Source organism: Prionailurus bengalensis, chromosome B1 (genome assembly GCF_016509475.1).
Source record: "Prionailurus bengalensis isolate Pbe53 chromosome B1, Fcat_Pben_1.1_paternal_pri, whole genome shotgun sequence".
Lineage (NCBI taxonomy): Eukaryota > Metazoa > Chordata > Mammalia > Carnivora > Felidae > Prionailurus > Prionailurus bengalensis.
This window is the reverse complement of record NC_057344.1, coordinates 83452040-83468340: the sequence shown is the minus strand read 5'-3', so window position 1 is coordinate 83468340 and position 16301 is coordinate 83452040. Positions and strand designations below refer to the sequence as shown.

The window sequence follows — 16301 nt, the reverse complement described above, 5'->3', positions numbered from 1 at the left end:
GAGATGATATTTATTTATTTTGAAGTAAATAAATGTCTTACTTACTAACTAAATGGATTTTTGTAATCCAGAAACCAGTGCTAAAGTCATGTGAATTTAACATGTTAGGATTTATCAGTGTTCTCTAAAGCATCTAGAAGAACTTCCCACTGCCGTCTCTTTATGGACACGACTAGTTCCTCTTTGCTTGGAGTTATAGTTGGACTGAGAAGTTAATTTAAAACCTTGTTGACATTAAAGAACTACGTAATATTTTTAGGCTTTTGTGATATTTCTCCTAAATCTTATTGAAGGATTGCTTCCAGTTTTTCCATGAAGGAATGCCTCTCCATTTAACAATAGTTCTGCAGGTACGTTGACAGGTTTGCTGTATTATCAAATATTTTCGTGTATTGTAAATATTTGCTTCATGATTAGTCAACTCCTTAAGAGTAGCGATCACGAATTACCTACTTGTAGTTCTCCCCACAGGTATTTACAATAGAATAGATAACTTATTGACTGGTTAGCTCACTGATTTACCTTTTAATGTAGCTACATTTCCTTGAATGGATACAGTTAGAGTCTATTAAAATGTTAAACCTAAAGTTATCGCCCAAGCTAATTCAGTTATAAGTACAGTTGTCCAGGTTTTAAGAAGGCGTTCGGGGTGCCTGGGTGGCTCAGTCGGTTAAGTGGCTGACTTTGGCTCAGGTCATGAATTCACAGTTCATGGGTTCGAGCCCCACTTCGAGCTCTGTGTTGACAGCTTAGAGCCTGGAGCCTGTTTCAGATTCTGCGTGTCTCTCTCTCTCTCTCAGCCCCTCCCCTGCTCATGCTCTGTCTCTTTCTGTCTCTCAAAAATAAATAAACATTAAAAAAATCTTTTTAAGAGAAAAAAAAACATTCAAGGAGGATTAAGACTTAATATTGTTTCTGGGCAGAGTTGTTGGATTTAAAGACTGCTGAAGCACTGTTTCAGTCATTCAGTTCTGTTTTTATTATTTAATCAACGAGATTTTAGAGAGTAATAGTAAAAGAATTTTAGGCCTGTTGAGGCATAGTATGAAACCCGTAATTGACCAAAATTTGTGGAGGAAGTACATGGTGAGTATAGATCTAGATTGCTAGTATATGTTTGTTGGGAAGAAAAGGGAAAAGAGAAAGAGAGAGGAGGAGGAAAATTGCAACCCATAAGAATACAGATCTTATCCATGTGGTCTTTGAAAATAGACTCACCGGAAGAAAGACACAGCCCATTTCTTTGCTTGCTTTTCAGGTGAGAAACAAGGAAAGCTTTTAAACTCTTTTTTCTCCATTCCCCTCACACAAGAGTGAGTGAGAAGCTTAAAATACAAAGGAGTCTTTTGAAGAAGTACCTTTATGTATTCTTTTTTTTTTTTTTAATTTTTTTTTTCAATGTTTATTTATTTTTGGGACAGAGACACAGCATGAACGGGGGAGGGGCAGAGAGAGAGGGAGACACAGAATCAGAAACAGGCTCCAGGCTCTGAGCCATCAGCCCAGAGCCTGACACGGGGCTCGAACTCACGGACCGCGAGATCGTGACCTGGCTGAAGTCGGACGCTTAACCGACTGCGCCACCCAGGCGCCCCTGTATTCTTTTTTTTTTAACATTTATTTATTTTTGAGAGACAGAGCATGAGTGGGGGAGGGGCAGAGGGGGAGAGAGAGGGCTGTCAGCCCAGAGCTGGACGCAAGGCTCGAACCCACGAACTGTGAGATTATGACCTAAGCTGAAGTCAGACACTTAACTGACTGAGCCACCCAGGTGCCCCCCGCCCTTTATGTACTGATGGCTTGATAGTAAGGCATGAAAAACCTTGCCTTTTTTTTAATGTGGTAAGCTGTACCTAACATAAAGTTTACCATTTTAACCATTTTTAAGTGTTCAGCTTCAGTGGCATGAAGTACATTCACTTTGTTGTGCAACCGTCACCAGTATCTATCTCCAGAATTTCTTTATTATCCCTTACTGAAACGCCGCCCACTAAACACTATTATCCCCATCTTCCAACTACTGGCAACCACCATTCTGCATTTGGTCTCTAGATTTTGATTAAGTCCTCGTATAAGTGGAGTCATATACTTTATCCTTTTGTGACTGGCTTTTTTCACTTAGCATAACATCTCAAGATTCATCCATGTTATAGCGTGTGTCAGATTTTTCTTCCCTTTTAAGACTGAACAGTGTTCTTTGTATATTCCACATTTTGTTCATTTCTTCATTCATCAATGGACACTTGGGTTGCGCCTACCTTTTGACTGTTGTGAGTAATGCTACTATAAACATGGGGTGCAAATACCTGTTTGAGACCTTGTTTTCAATTCTTTTGGATATTTACAACTGGAATCTTGTGGAACTGCCATACCGTTTTCCATACTGGTTCTAATTTCTGCCATCCTGGCCAGCACTTGTTATTTTCTGTGGTTTTTATAAAAGACATTTTAATGTGTATGAAATTGTATCACATTGTGGTTTTGATTTGCATTTCTCTGATGATAAGATGTTGAGCATTTTTTCATGTGCTTATTGGCCATTTGTATATCTTCTTTGGAGACTCTGTTTAAGTCCTTTGCCCATTTTTAAACTAGGTTATTTTGTTGTTACTGAGTTGTAGGAATTCTTTATATATTCTAGACGTTAATCTTTTATGAGACAAATTATTTGCAGATACTTTCTCTCATTCTGTGAGCTGACTTTTCACTCTATTGATTGAGTCCTTCAATGTGTACATTTTAAATTTTGATGTAATCCAGTTTACCTATTTTTTTTCTTTTGTGTTTCTTCTGCGTTCTTAATGTCCTGTCAATTGCCTAATCTAATGTTATGAAGATTTCCCCTGTGTTTTCTTCTAAGAGTTTTCTAATTTTAGCTCCTATGTGTAGGTCTTTGATGATCCATTTTGAGTTAATTTTTGTATGATGTAGAGTCCAACTTCTTTTGCATGTGGATATCCAGTTTTCCCAGCACCATTTGTTGAAACCACTGTTTTTTTATATTTAGTAAAAACTCAGTCTTCCTTAATTTATTGACCTGATGTTACATTATGTAATACCATCTAATATAGATCAATATCTTCTAATATTCTATTAGATCTAATAGAAAATAATAAATATGTATATATAGACACATTTTTAAGTTGAGGCATCAGTAAAGAGTGGTAGATTATTCCCTGGAAACAAAGAAAACATGTATGTGACTTTCAACAATTCATTTGTGAAATGTGCATTGATAAATGTGCATCTTCTTGAAAAATCTCTCTCAAATTAATACTAGATGGATATTTTTGTTTCATCCCTAGGCATGGAAGAGGAGATGGTTTGTGTTACGCAGTGGTCGCTTAACTGGAGATCCAGATGTCCTGGAGTATTACAAAAATGATCATGCCAAGAAGCCTATCCGTATTATTGATTTAAATTTATGTCAGCAAGTTGATGCTGGATTGACATTTAACAAAAAAGAGTTTGAAAACAGCTACATTTTTGATATCAACACCATTGACCGAATTTTCTACTTGGTAGCAGACAGTGAGGAAGAGATGAATAAGTGGGTTCGTTGCATTTGTGACATCTGTGGGTTTAATCCTACGGAGGAAGGTAAGCTCAAGATTTTATTATTCAACCTGAGTTCTCCTTTATTGCTGCATTTTTAGAACTATTATAAAAGTCTTTGTTATTTCGGTTACTCAGTATAATATTTTCTTTTTTATAATAGCTAACACCATTTGGAAAAAGCACTAATAACCCTCTAATCATTTTGGGGAGAAGCTTTTCATAGGTTTTAGAAAGAGAGACTTAACCATGTGGGGCAGTATCTAAATAAATGTCTTGAAGAAGAAGGTGACAAGAAGACATACTTATTTGAGAGCATTTCCTGAGTTTCTATATAAATACTAAGTTGAACTTTATAGCACTGCTGATACTTGACTATTTTTCACCTATTTTAAAAACAGCATTTTTATGTGACTCAATTATTTTGATGTTATTTTAAAAACTATATTGGATTATGGGGCACTTGGATGGCTCAGTCAGTTAAGCATCTGACTTCAGCACAGATCATGATCTCACTGTTCATTGTTTCAAGCTTCACGTTGGGCTCTGTGCTGGCAGCTTAGAGTCTGGAGCCTGCTTCAGATTCTGTGTCTCCCTCTTTCTCTGCCCTCACCCCCCGCTTTTCCTCTGTCTGTCTGTCTGTCTGTCTCTCTCTCTCTCTCTCTCTGTCTCTCAAAAAATAAATATTAAAAAAAATTTAGAAGACCATATTGGATTATGAAGTTATGAAATAGTCAAGAGGATTATCAATACCTATGAAAAGCAAGTGACAATCAGTCACAAAACATGATAAAAAAAAGTAACAAATGAGTTTATTTAACACAAAGATCCTAAAAACAGCATGGAGGAAGAAGAGGCTCAAGGTTTGGATAACAGGTAGTGAAGAAAAGCTTCTCAGGTAAATTGTAGGTTTTTGAAGGAAGTAGTATATTTTTTTTTTTAACGTTTATTTATTTTTGAGACAGAGAGAGACAGAGCATGAACGGGGGAGGGTCAGAGAGAGTGGGAGACACAGAATCTGAAACAGGCTCCAGGCTCTGAGCTGTCAGCACAGAGCCCGACGCGGGGCTCAAACTCATGGACCTCAAGATCATGACCTGAGCCGAAGTCAGACACTTAACTGACTGAGCCACCCAGGCGCCCCAGGAAGTAATATTTCTACATAAATGAAAAAAGGGATGTAGAATCCTCTAGGCTTAGGGGCAAGGGAGAGCAAGGACCCTGAGGTGGAACAGAATCATATGTGACTAGAGCAGGGGGCTGTGAATGATAAAAATGGGGGTGGGAGGAGAGAAAAGAGAGTTGGTTGAGTCACTGAGTTCTGGAGTATCTGTCCTGGGAAGAACTGAATGATTGAGTAAAGGTCTCATAAAGAATTTTACACGTGGGGGCACCAGGGTGGCTCAGTCAGTTAAGCGTCAAACTTCGGCTCAGGTCATGATCTCACGGTTTGTGAGTTTGAGCCCTGCTAGGGCTCTGTGCTGATAGCTCACAGCCTGGAGCCTGCTTAAGATTCTCTGTCTCCCTCTCTCTCTGCCCTTCCCCTGCTCACCCTGTTCCCCTCTCCCTCTCAAAAATAAGTAAACATTAACAAAAAAATTTTTTAAAGATTTTTACAAGCAGAATTCCTCTTCAGGTGCTTATATAGCTGTCTTGACCACTTATTCCCCGTCCACTTCTCTACTTCTCTTACTTTGACAACAAACACATATCTAGGGGACCCCAACACAAATTTAGGTCTGTAGGGGCGCCTGGGTGGCGCAGTCGGTTAAGCGTCCGACTTCGGCCAGGTCACGATCTCGCGGTCCGGGAGTTCGAGCCCCGCGTCGGGCTCTGGGCTGATGGCTCAGAGCCTGGAGCCTGTTTCTGATTCTGTGTCTCCCTCTCTCTCTGCCCCTCCCCCGTTCATGCTCTGTCTCTCTCTGTCCCCCCCCAAAAAAAAAACAACGTTGAAAAAAAAAATTAAAAAAAAAAAAAAAACAAATTTAGGTCTGTAAACCCAAAAATCAGAAAGAAAGGCGCCCTCAGGTCTTTGAACTTAGCATCTTCATGGTTATACTGCCATTTACAGTGTGCATTTCCAAATATCTATATTTAGGAGTGTTGGAGTTTCAGTGAGGGCTGGAAAAATTGCATCAACAATTAACATCAAGTTTTGAATTGAAGTGAAACAGCAGTCATCTCTAATTAGCTCAGGTCAGCATGCTGTTTCCTCTCTGGCCAGTCAGCAGCCCACAAGGAGGAGCCTTCCAGGGCTGGGATTGGCCCAGTGGGGTGGGGAAACCCCTTGGTGAGAGAATCCAGAATCCTGAGAGGGAGCAGCACTGAAACAGGCAAGGAGGCATCCAGTTTAGACAGGAGGTGGCTGATGAACTAGAGCTTTTCAGCAGAGTTCTAGTGATTAAAAGCCCAAGAAATTGTTTCACCTGTGGAATTAAGCTTTAGTGGTTTTTGTGAAATTACTAATAAGTATGTTCACATTTAAGTGCATGTGGAGGTATGACTCCTAACTCCAGTTAAACTCCTTTCCATTCTTGCATATAAGGTCTATATTTGAGTGCAGTAGAGGATTTTAAAGTTAAAGTCACAAATAAGATAGCTCTCTAATGGCTGTTTAATGACCATGCAGTAATGATAATTTTTGGATTAAGATACCACATTAATTTCATTATGTGATGGATTTTCAGTTAAAATAATTTAAGTCCTTGTATACGCTTTTTGGTGATGACTTTCTTTTCAATTTAGATTTTGTTTTTAGGGACATAAAAGTAGACTTCTGTCTTCATCGGTTGCCTGTATAGATTTAGTTAATCTGAAAGACTAAGTAGTAGGGATTCTTCCGTCTCTTTTTGTTTTCTGTATAATTCTCCTAAATATATTACCAAAGGAAATGAGATATCCTCCAAGAGGAGATACATTCTTCAGTCAAGGAATATGTCTAATTTTTGGAAGCCCTTTCAGGGGTGGGTAGAGTTGAGAACCCCAAATAAGAATTTCAAATGCACAAGTATCTGAGATTAACTTTGTGAGTTTCAAGGCGTGGAGTCTGGTCCATTTGTCCACCTTAGAATGACTCTCATCTCATCATCTGGAAGTTTGATGAACACCCAGTCATCTCTGGGAAGAAGGAAGATTTTATCTGTTTTGGAAATTGATTCATTAATTTACCAAATTACTGAATTTGCCAGCACTCTACTAGGCTTTGGATATTCATTCAACCTATATATTATTAGGTGACTAGTTAGGGGGACAAATGGCAAACATTACAGATGTGGAACTGAGCGTCTAGTGGGGAAGGATTCATACTCAGAATAATAATTCATTACAGTTGATGAGTGCAAGATACATAATGTGTGTGGAAAAAAATATATATAATATATATAATTTAATATATTTAATAATTATATATAATATATATATAATTTAATATGATTATTAAAGTATGATTATATACATATATCAAAGTATGAAACTATGAGACTGTGTTAATACAGCTCTTGCCCTCATAGAGCTTATAGTCAGTCTAACAGAGACAGGAAAATAATCTAGGAATTATAATATTGTTAGATAAGTGTCCAGTTAAAGAAAAAATAAATAAGCATAGATAGCAGTTAATTTAGTTTTAAGAAGGTCAGGAAAAGCATAGGTAGTTTTAAATGTCTCTGTACTATAGCTGATAATGTACCGAGAACTTTATTTTATACTTGGTGAAACATTTTTGTTGTATTTGTAGTCATAATCAGTCACAATGTCTGTTTTTTGCTTCATGAATTTACCAATATAGGGAGGGGCGCAAACTCCCAAATCCTTTTAAAATAGATTAGAAATGCATTTGTCTAGGGGCGCCTGGGTGGCTCAGTCGGTTAAGCGTCCAACTTTGGCTCAGGTCATGATCTTGTGGTTTGTGAGTTCGAGTCCCATGTCGGGCTGTGTGGTGACAGCTCAGAGCCTGGAGCATGCTTCGGATTCTGTGTCTCCCTCTCTCTCTGACCCATCCCCTGCTCATGCTGTGTCTCTGTCTGTCTGTCTGTCTGTCTCTCTCTCAAAAATAAATAAACATTAAAAAAAATTTTTTTAAATACATTTGTCTTGAATGAAACTCTTAATTTGTGAATGTTTTATCTTCACAATATCAATAAAAGGGGAGGTTGTGAGAAAATTTCCAGTATTGTTAATCAAATTTGATGTATATAATAAGTTGGTTACCACAAACAGCTGTACTAATCATAACTCACTTTTATTTGTTCACATAACAGGCCGCTAAGGACTTCAATTTGCCAGTGCTTTCTAAGTGTAGTTCATGAGCTATATCTAAATGCAACTACATTTGTTTTTTTAAGTTCTACAATATAGAATTTTTTGCAAGTTCATCCTGGCTTTCTCCCAAATAGCCACAATTAGAAATGTCTTACTATGATGTTGAAGACTTGAGTGTCTCATAAATTATGAACTTGTAAATAAATTAGTAGGTCATATATCAGTGAAAGATGAATAGTCCTTCATTGTGTAGTATCTAGGAGCCACAAAAAAATTTTTTTCTATAATTTTGATTTTTTCATGCATAGTAGCAAAACTGCAAAAACGCTTCAAAGTTAACCACTGCATTTTATTCATTGGTAGTAGCTGACTTTGCTAGATGCCTTAACAAAAATCTACACATTTAAAGAATCAAACAGCAAAGAACTGCTATTATCTTTTGTGATCACAGTCATACAATTTAATATGACAAAGTAAATATCAGAATGTCTTTGTTCTTCCATTTGCTTTACCACCTGCTTTATATTCTCTTGCTTCTAAATAGATCTCCCCACCAGTCACTAAATAATAGGTGTTTTTGTTTTTACCTAGAATCTGTCCCCTGAGCCCTGTGCTCTTCCCATTTCAAAGTTGAGTATGCTCTTACTCTTGGCTTAAAACTAATGACACGAAATCATTTTTCCCTATACTTGTGTCAGGCAAGATGTGGGAAGAAATATGCTATGCTTGGGTATTACAATCTGAGAAAATAACTATCCCCAGTCCCTATGAGAATAACTACTTTTTGCTGAAAACAAAAGGAAAGGGGAAAAATCTGACCTGTGTTTTGATTCCAGGAACCTCTCAAAATATCGTTACCATGTTATTTCCGCTGCCCCAGGTGACCACTGCTATTATTGAATACTCAGAATGCTGGCAAGCTGAATCTGTTTTTAAATTGTAGCTCATTGAACTGTGTGCGGTTCCTATGAATGCTTTTATTTAGCAGATTTGAGGGTAGAGACTAATTTCTTTTGTTTTTCTTGGAAATGTGCAGATTTATTTTTGTTTCTACACCAAGGTGGAAGCTGTTAAATCTGCTTAACAAGTGCCAGAAAACACAGCCTAAGGGCTCTAAACAGCTAACTAACTTGGCGCAAAGGCTCCTGGTCTAATTTCAGGGTGCAAGATTAGAAAGTTGCCTCTTATCAATCAGTTGAGTTGCTTTTCTTGAAGTGCCCAGATAATAGTGGCTTAAAAATAGTCACTGTTTGATATTCTTCCCTTTAGAAAAGTAGGTAAACTAATGTAAGAATATACATATGCTCCCTTTTCCTGTAAAAGCAGTTCTTAATTAGAGAACTGCTAGATTTATTTTTATTTACCTTTCATTCAGGTATGACGCATTACTGTCGAAGGTACAGATCTTAAGTATACAGTACAATATAGTTGTATACATCCATCTATATCTATATATAGAAACATAAATCTGTGTAACTGCCACTCAGAGTTAAAAAAAGATAATATGTCCAGCCCCCAGAAGGTTTTTTTCATCCTTCTTTCCAGTACAAACCCAGAAAAATTTTTTTTGATTTTGATTCTATAACCATAGATTAGTATTGCCTGTATCTGAACTTTATATGAGCAAAACCATTGAATCTGGCTTCTTTTTTCCAATAGAAGTCTATGAGATTCATCCATGTAGCATGTAGTGGGAGTTCTTCATCTTGTGTAGCATTCCATTTTTATGAGTATGTCACAAATTATGGATATGTTTGAATGTTGATAGACATTTGGGTTATTTCTATTTTGATACAAATAAAGCTGTTGTGAGTGTTGTTATATATATATCTTTTGATGGACATAAACCCTTAGTTCTTATGGGTAAATAGCGATGGATGGAATTGCTACATCGTAGGATATGTACTGGTTGCTTTCCTACCAGCAGTGTAGGAGACTGCCAGTTATCTACATTCTCGTCACCATTTGGTCTTGTCAGTCATTAATTTTAGCCATCCTCATGAATGTGTACTGGTGTCTCATTGTAGTTTTATTATTTATTTTTATTTTTGAGAGAGAGAGGGAGAGAGACAGAATCTTAAGTGGGCTCCACGCTGTGCACAGAGCCCAACAGAGGACTGGATCTCACGACCCTGAGATCATGACCTGAGTGGAAATCAAGAGGTGGCTGCTTAACCCACTGAGCCACTCAGGTGCCCCTCATTGTGGTTTTAATTTGCATTTCCCTGAGGACCAGTTTAACTAGAGTTTATTCTGTTTTTGTTTTGTTTTCTTACACATTTTCAAGTTACTGCTCTTGAGATCTTGATTCATTGAGTCTCCTGGGATGGGGCTCCAGCACCTAGATCTTTAAAATCCCCGCAGTGATTCTGATGGCAGGATGGATGCCTCTGGATTAAGAATTAAGACATTTTCAGCACTTCCTAGGGGTTTATTTAAAAAGTTTCCAAGAATGTTTGCACAACCTATTAAGGAGATCATCAAAATAAAAAAATTTCTGGGGCGCCTGGGTGGCGCAGTCGGTTAAGCGTCCGACTTCCGCTCAGGTCACGATCTCGCAGTCCGTGAGTTTGAGCCCTGCGTCAGGCTCTGGGCTGATGGCTCAGAGCCTGGAGCCTGTTTCCGATTCTGTGTCTCCCTCTCTCTGCCCCTCCCCCATTCATGCTCTGTCTCTCTCTGTCCCAATAAATAAATAAATAAATAAATAAATAAATAAATAACGTTGAAAAAAAATTTTTTTAAAAATTTCTATTTGAAACACATTAAATAGATTGGGCTATGATTAAAGGTCTTCAATTTTTGAATAAATAAATTGAAATTGCAGGTTGCTTCACTAAAAATTGCAACTACTGATGTTTCTCATTTGTATACATTTGTTAGATTTACCTTTACAAAATGTTCTTCTGTAAAAAATGATGTGTTCTGAAATGAGAAAACAGTTACTTTAGGATTGATGTTAATTGATGTATAATCTTTGTCGATAGACTCTTAATTTGTTAAGTTAATTAGGCATAGATCAATCAAAATGCATCTCTTGACAAAAAAAAAAATCTACAACAGACCACGTAAATTAGTAATTAATAGAAACAGAGTAACCTTGACGTATTTGCCTGTTGACCTGTTTGTGAACATAAAGGTAAAATTTTTGCTGTAGAAACCAGAAAGTATCCTATCAGCAAATGTAGCCCAGCTTGAGAGAAAAGGATCTCATCTAGTCTCCTGACAAGGACATGAGCAACACTGCAGTTTTATTACCACATGCTAAATACAGTATGGCAGTAGTTACAAAATCAGAGGACCTGTCATATTAACTTTGAAATATTCTCCTTATCAATGAGAAAGAGTAGAATTGCTTCCCTGGGCTTGAGCTCTTGTGCCTTTATATATATGTGTATGTATGTATGTATGTACGCATGTATATATGGGGTACCTGGGTGGCTCAGTTGGTTGAGCATCCGACTCTTGATTTTATCTCAGGTCATGATCCCAGGGTCATGGGATCCAGCCCCATATTGGGCTCCTTGCTGAGTGTGGAGCCTGCTTAAGATTGTCCCTCTCCTTCTGTCCCTCTCCCCGACTCACACGCGCTCTCTCTCTCTCTCTCTCTCAAATTAAAAAAAATTAATTTAAAAGAAAAAATATATCTGTATATGTTATTTTGACTGTTTAGAGGCATTACGTAGGCACCCGACTTCTATGAGGGACAGTAACACCAGGGCATTATGGTTCCAACCAGGATAAAACTGTGCATTAAGCCAGGGTCATGTGGACCAATTTATTATTTGTAGTTCTCTTCACATAATGATATACTTCTTTTCACCATAAGCTGGTTGAAGCTTACCTTACCAGTACTTGTTACCTTTCTAAGTAAAATTTAGTTAAGAATTTGCTCCAGCAGCTTATTAGGCCTTTAACGAATGCTAATTATACTCTTTATGTTTTTTGAATTAAGACACAGGAAATGATTTTACACACATAAGCAAACCCTAAGCTGATATTTGGTTCTCAGAAACTTGATACCAGCATTACTTAGAAAGAGCAGTAAGTTAGAGACCCAGGTGAGGCAGAAAACAACAAACGGGATCTGCTCAACTACTTGTCTGGCAGAATGGGGTAAATCATGTGTCTTTATAAAGTGGAACAGAAGTTTTTCAGACCAATTGGTTAACTTTGACCAGAAATGAGGGTACTTAGACACACTGCAATGCTTGCATTAAAATATGCAGAGCTGAGTATATAGTCAAATTAATATGAGTAAAACAGCCCCAAAGACTAAAACTTTGAAGATAGTGCATTATCTGAGCCAAAGTGGCAGAGCAGTGTTCCCTCTCCTTTTTTTAAAAAAAAATTTTTAATGTTTTATTTAATTTTTTTGAGAGACAGAGCACGAGCAGGGGAGGGGCAGAGAGAGAGGGAGACACAGAATCCGAAGCAGGCTCCAGGCTCTGAGCTGTCAGCACAGAGCCTGCCCCGGGGCTCGAACCCACGAACGCCAGATCACGACCTGAGCCGAAGTCAGACTCTTAACCAACTGAACCACCCAGGTGCCCCGGTTCCCTTTCCTTTTTTTTTTTTTTTTTTTTTTTTAAATTTTTTTTTCAACGTTTATTTATTTTTGGGACAGAGAGAGAGAGAGCATGAACGGGGGAGGGGCAGAGAGAGAGGGAGACACAGAATCGGAAACAGGCTCCAGGCTCCGAGCCATCAGCCCAGAGCCCGACGCGGGGCTCGAACTCACGGACCGTGAGATCGTGACCTGGCTGAAGTCGGACGCTTAACCAACTGCGCCACCCAGGCGCCCCTCCCTTTCCTTTTTAAGTCTTCATATGCCATCTTGTTTGGAATGGTTGGGCTTGCTTTTCATGGCTGTTTAAAGGTCTTTTCTTTCATGAGCTTGCTAGTGAACATAGTGGAAGTTCTCTCCAGTTCTTGCCTCTTAGAAGTAGATGCAAGCTTTCCCATATTGTGAACAAGATACTATATATTTTTTAAAAAGGAACCTTTGAATCCCAGTCTTTTTTTTTTCTTCCAGAAATTGAGAGGATCTTGCATCTCTAAAGAGGATAAAAAACTTTAGTCATTCACAGGTAGAAGAAATGGAAGGTTAAAAATGAGATGGTCCCATTGTGTTAATAAAACAGGGTCAGATAAAAGGATTGCCTGGCCGGGTGATTCTTTTCCCACACTGAAGATGAATCACTGTGTTCATTTAGTGTGTAGTTATCAAGTTTAGAAAAAATATTAAAGGAAAAGTGTATCTCTAAAAACATCCACCTGAAAAACTTACTTTAGGAGTTACAGTGGAGAATTAGGTTTCAGACTGTTTTATTTAGTGATGTGTTTCCAGTGTTGAGTTTCATTTTGTTTTGGTCAGAACTAAAAATTGAATGGGATCATACGATTTTACCACATGTCTATGGCACAAAAAGATGTAAAATGTATTTGTGAATACAGCCTATAGGATATGGTAACTGCTTTCTGACCTCTCGCCTCACCCCCTTTCTTCCTTGAAGTTGTATAGGTTTTTCTGAAAGCTCTTCAGAAAATATTTTTTCTGAAAATTTTTATATTTCAGGTAAATATTTTTCATAATTCTCTTAAATTTAACAATGCACAAGGATTTACTGAATCACTGATGTAAAATCCTCTTAACTAAATCTTTATATATTTGTAACTGAGTCAAAACAGTAAAACATTTCACAGAGTACATTATGTACACTATTGGCAATCAACATCTATTAGACATAATGAGGTATTTATGAGTTCCCACTGAAATTATGGCATTATGTTGTATAAATGTCCAAAAGAATATTTTTCTGTTCTCACCATTTTCTTTTCTCACCTTTCATAAATAAGAAGGAATTAACTCCTGGCATGAAGTATTAGATTTTATTAGATGAGCTTGTATGAAGACTTGACATTGCATGCAGCATAACAAAGAGAAAATGTTAGAAATTAGCTCAACTTCTGTGTACTCAGGCCAAACTCTCCAAGTGAAAGAAGTCTTCATACTTAAATTAGCACCTAGTAGGGCTGACATAATGCTTGAGCAAATTCCAAACTGCACTTGCAGTTGAATGGATCTTGAAGATTTGGGAGTGCCCCTTGCTTTAATCTCTTCCAGCATGACGTAGAGAAAGTGCCTAGTGGGGCACCTGGGTGGCTCAGTTGGTTAAGCTGAGTCCGACTTTGGCTCTGGTCATGATCTCACAGCTCATGAGTTTGAGCCCCGCATCCGGCTCTGTGCTGACAGCTCAGAACCTGGAGCCTGCTTCAGATTCTGTATCTCCCTCTCTCTCTGCCCCTCCCCTGCTCACACTATGTCTCTCTCTCCTTCAAAAATAAACTATTTATTTATTTATTTATTTATTATTATTTTTTAAATAAACATTTAAAAAAAGAAAGAGAGAGAAAGAAAGAAAGTGCTTAGTGAGTTTCTGCTAGGTGAATGAAACACTTTAAGCATCTACCACCTGTGGGGCACACTGATGCATAGGAGTTCTGATCCTTTGTGTTTGTTTTGGGGACCCATAAATAAAGGTAAACTTATATTTAGCCATACTAATGTGTTTATTCAAGCTTTATAATTATGAGCTTTTTTAAAAAGTTTATTAATTTTGAGAAAGAGCATGCATGAGGGGCAGAGAGAGACGGGGGAGAGAGAGAGAGAGAGAGAGAGAGAAAGAGAGAGAGAATTCCAAGCAGGTTCCACACTGTCAGCACAGAGCCCAGTTTAGGGCTCAATCCCACGAAGCCATGAGATCATGACCTGAGCTGAAACCAATAGTTGGATGCTTAACCGACTGAGCCACCCAGGCCCCCCATGATATCAGCTTCTGTGCTTAGGAAGAACAGTTATAAAATATAAACTACATAAATTTTGCTGTGGTGCATATACAGATATTAAAGTTGAATACATAAAGACATTATCAAAACCATGTGGACTTATCCTGTAGTGTCTAGGGAAGCTAGAGCTGACATGTAGCTCCTTCCTGGTGAATTGACAGGTCATATGACCTCCCATTTGATTTTATTTGGTTGAAAATATTAAATCCTTTACCACTTTTTAGTGTCTTTTAGATAATGTTTTGTTACTAAAAAAAAATCTCGGGGCGCCTGGGTGGCGCAGTCGGTTAAGCGTCCGACTTCAGCCAGGTCACGATCTCGCAGTCTGTGAGTTCGAGCCCCGCATCGGGCTCTGGGCTGATGGCTCAGAGCCTGGAGCCTGTTTCCGATTCTGTGTCTCCCTCTCTCTCTGCCCCTCCCCCGTTCATGCTCTGTCTCTCTCTATCTTAAAAAAAAATAAAATAAAAACGTTGAAAAAAAAATTAAAAAAAAAAAATCTCCGTTTGAAGCCAGCCTTTTCTGTTCTAACATAAACAGACAGTAAATAAATTTGTTTATTCATATATGAGTATTTACCTTTTTCTGGATTTTTAGTCTTGTATTCCTAACCACACTAACAGAGAATTTTTCTTCTGGGTTCTTGAAAATTTATTTGGTTGTGTCAGTGATTAACGTGGGATTTTATCTCTAGGTTTTCAGTTTGTTTTCAGATTACTTAACTGTAAACAATTTAGCTAGCTTCATATATCTTCTCAGAACATTGTTAAGTGCTTAATAAATTACTCCCTCACTTGCTGACCCCTTTTGCCTGAAAATATTACAGAAACCCAATAAATGGTAAATGAGGCTATGAGCTGAGGGGAGAGGAGAAGCATTAAAGAAAATCTCTTTCCCTGAACATGAATCCCAGAATTAGAACTATTTCTCCTTAGTCTGCTGAGGAGTAGAAGGAAAAGAATGAACAGCAAAATAAAGATGGGGCGAAGAGGTGATCCTCGTGCCTGTAAATGCCACATAATAAAATGGGCCTCCTTGGAAAGTTGGCTTGGCATGGGAAACACTGTTTTTTTATTATGGAAAAAAATCTACCTCTGGTGCTACGATTATATAACATCTTCATTGCCAGTACCTCAAAACTAAAGATTGTTCAAGGCAAAGTTAACATGGCTTTATTATAGCCTCTGGAAGAAAGAGCCTTTACTCTTCATATCTCTTTGACAAGAGCCAATAATTTCTTGTACAAATGTTGCTGTATAGGTAGAATTTGTTTTAACTGACATTGTCATGGTTTATCACGCTCCTGTGTGTTTAAACAGTTTGTCTTCAAACTTTCAAGGAGCTTTATTTAAGAAACAGCCCTTAAAATGGGATAGACGATGACAGTTCTACTTTGGTGTTGCAGATCTTGTGAAGCCCCCTGGCAACTCTGCCCAGGCGCCAGCCGATTTACCTTTGGCGGTCAACACAGCACCGCCGTCCACCCAGGTAGATACATCCTCCGCTGCTCCACCTCCTCCCTATCAGCTAATTAATCTTCCACCACACCTGGAAACTGTTGGCATCCAGGAGGATCCTCAAGACTACCTCTTGCTAATCAACTGTCAAAGCAAGAAGCCTGAACCCACCAGGTAAATTACCTGTGC

The 16301-nt window shown here is 38.1% G+C and overlaps 1 protein-coding gene across 4 annotated transcripts in view; it reads left to right on the top strand.

Annotated features, from left to right (window-relative positions):
- The window catches only part of GAB1 (GRB2 associated binding protein 1), a 123895-nt gene that overhangs the window by 77889 nt on the left and 29705 nt on the right, over positions 1-16301 (top strand). For all 4 annotated transcript variants that reach the window (XM_043568186.1, XM_043568171.1, XM_043568180.1 and 1 more), the window contains exons 2-3: positions 3306-3600; positions 16061-16286. In XM_043568186.1, the coding sequence (XP_043424121.1) occupies positions 3306-3600; positions 16061-16286 (521 nt within the window). The remainder of the gene's footprint in view (positions 1-3305; positions 3601-16060; positions 16287-16301) is intronic.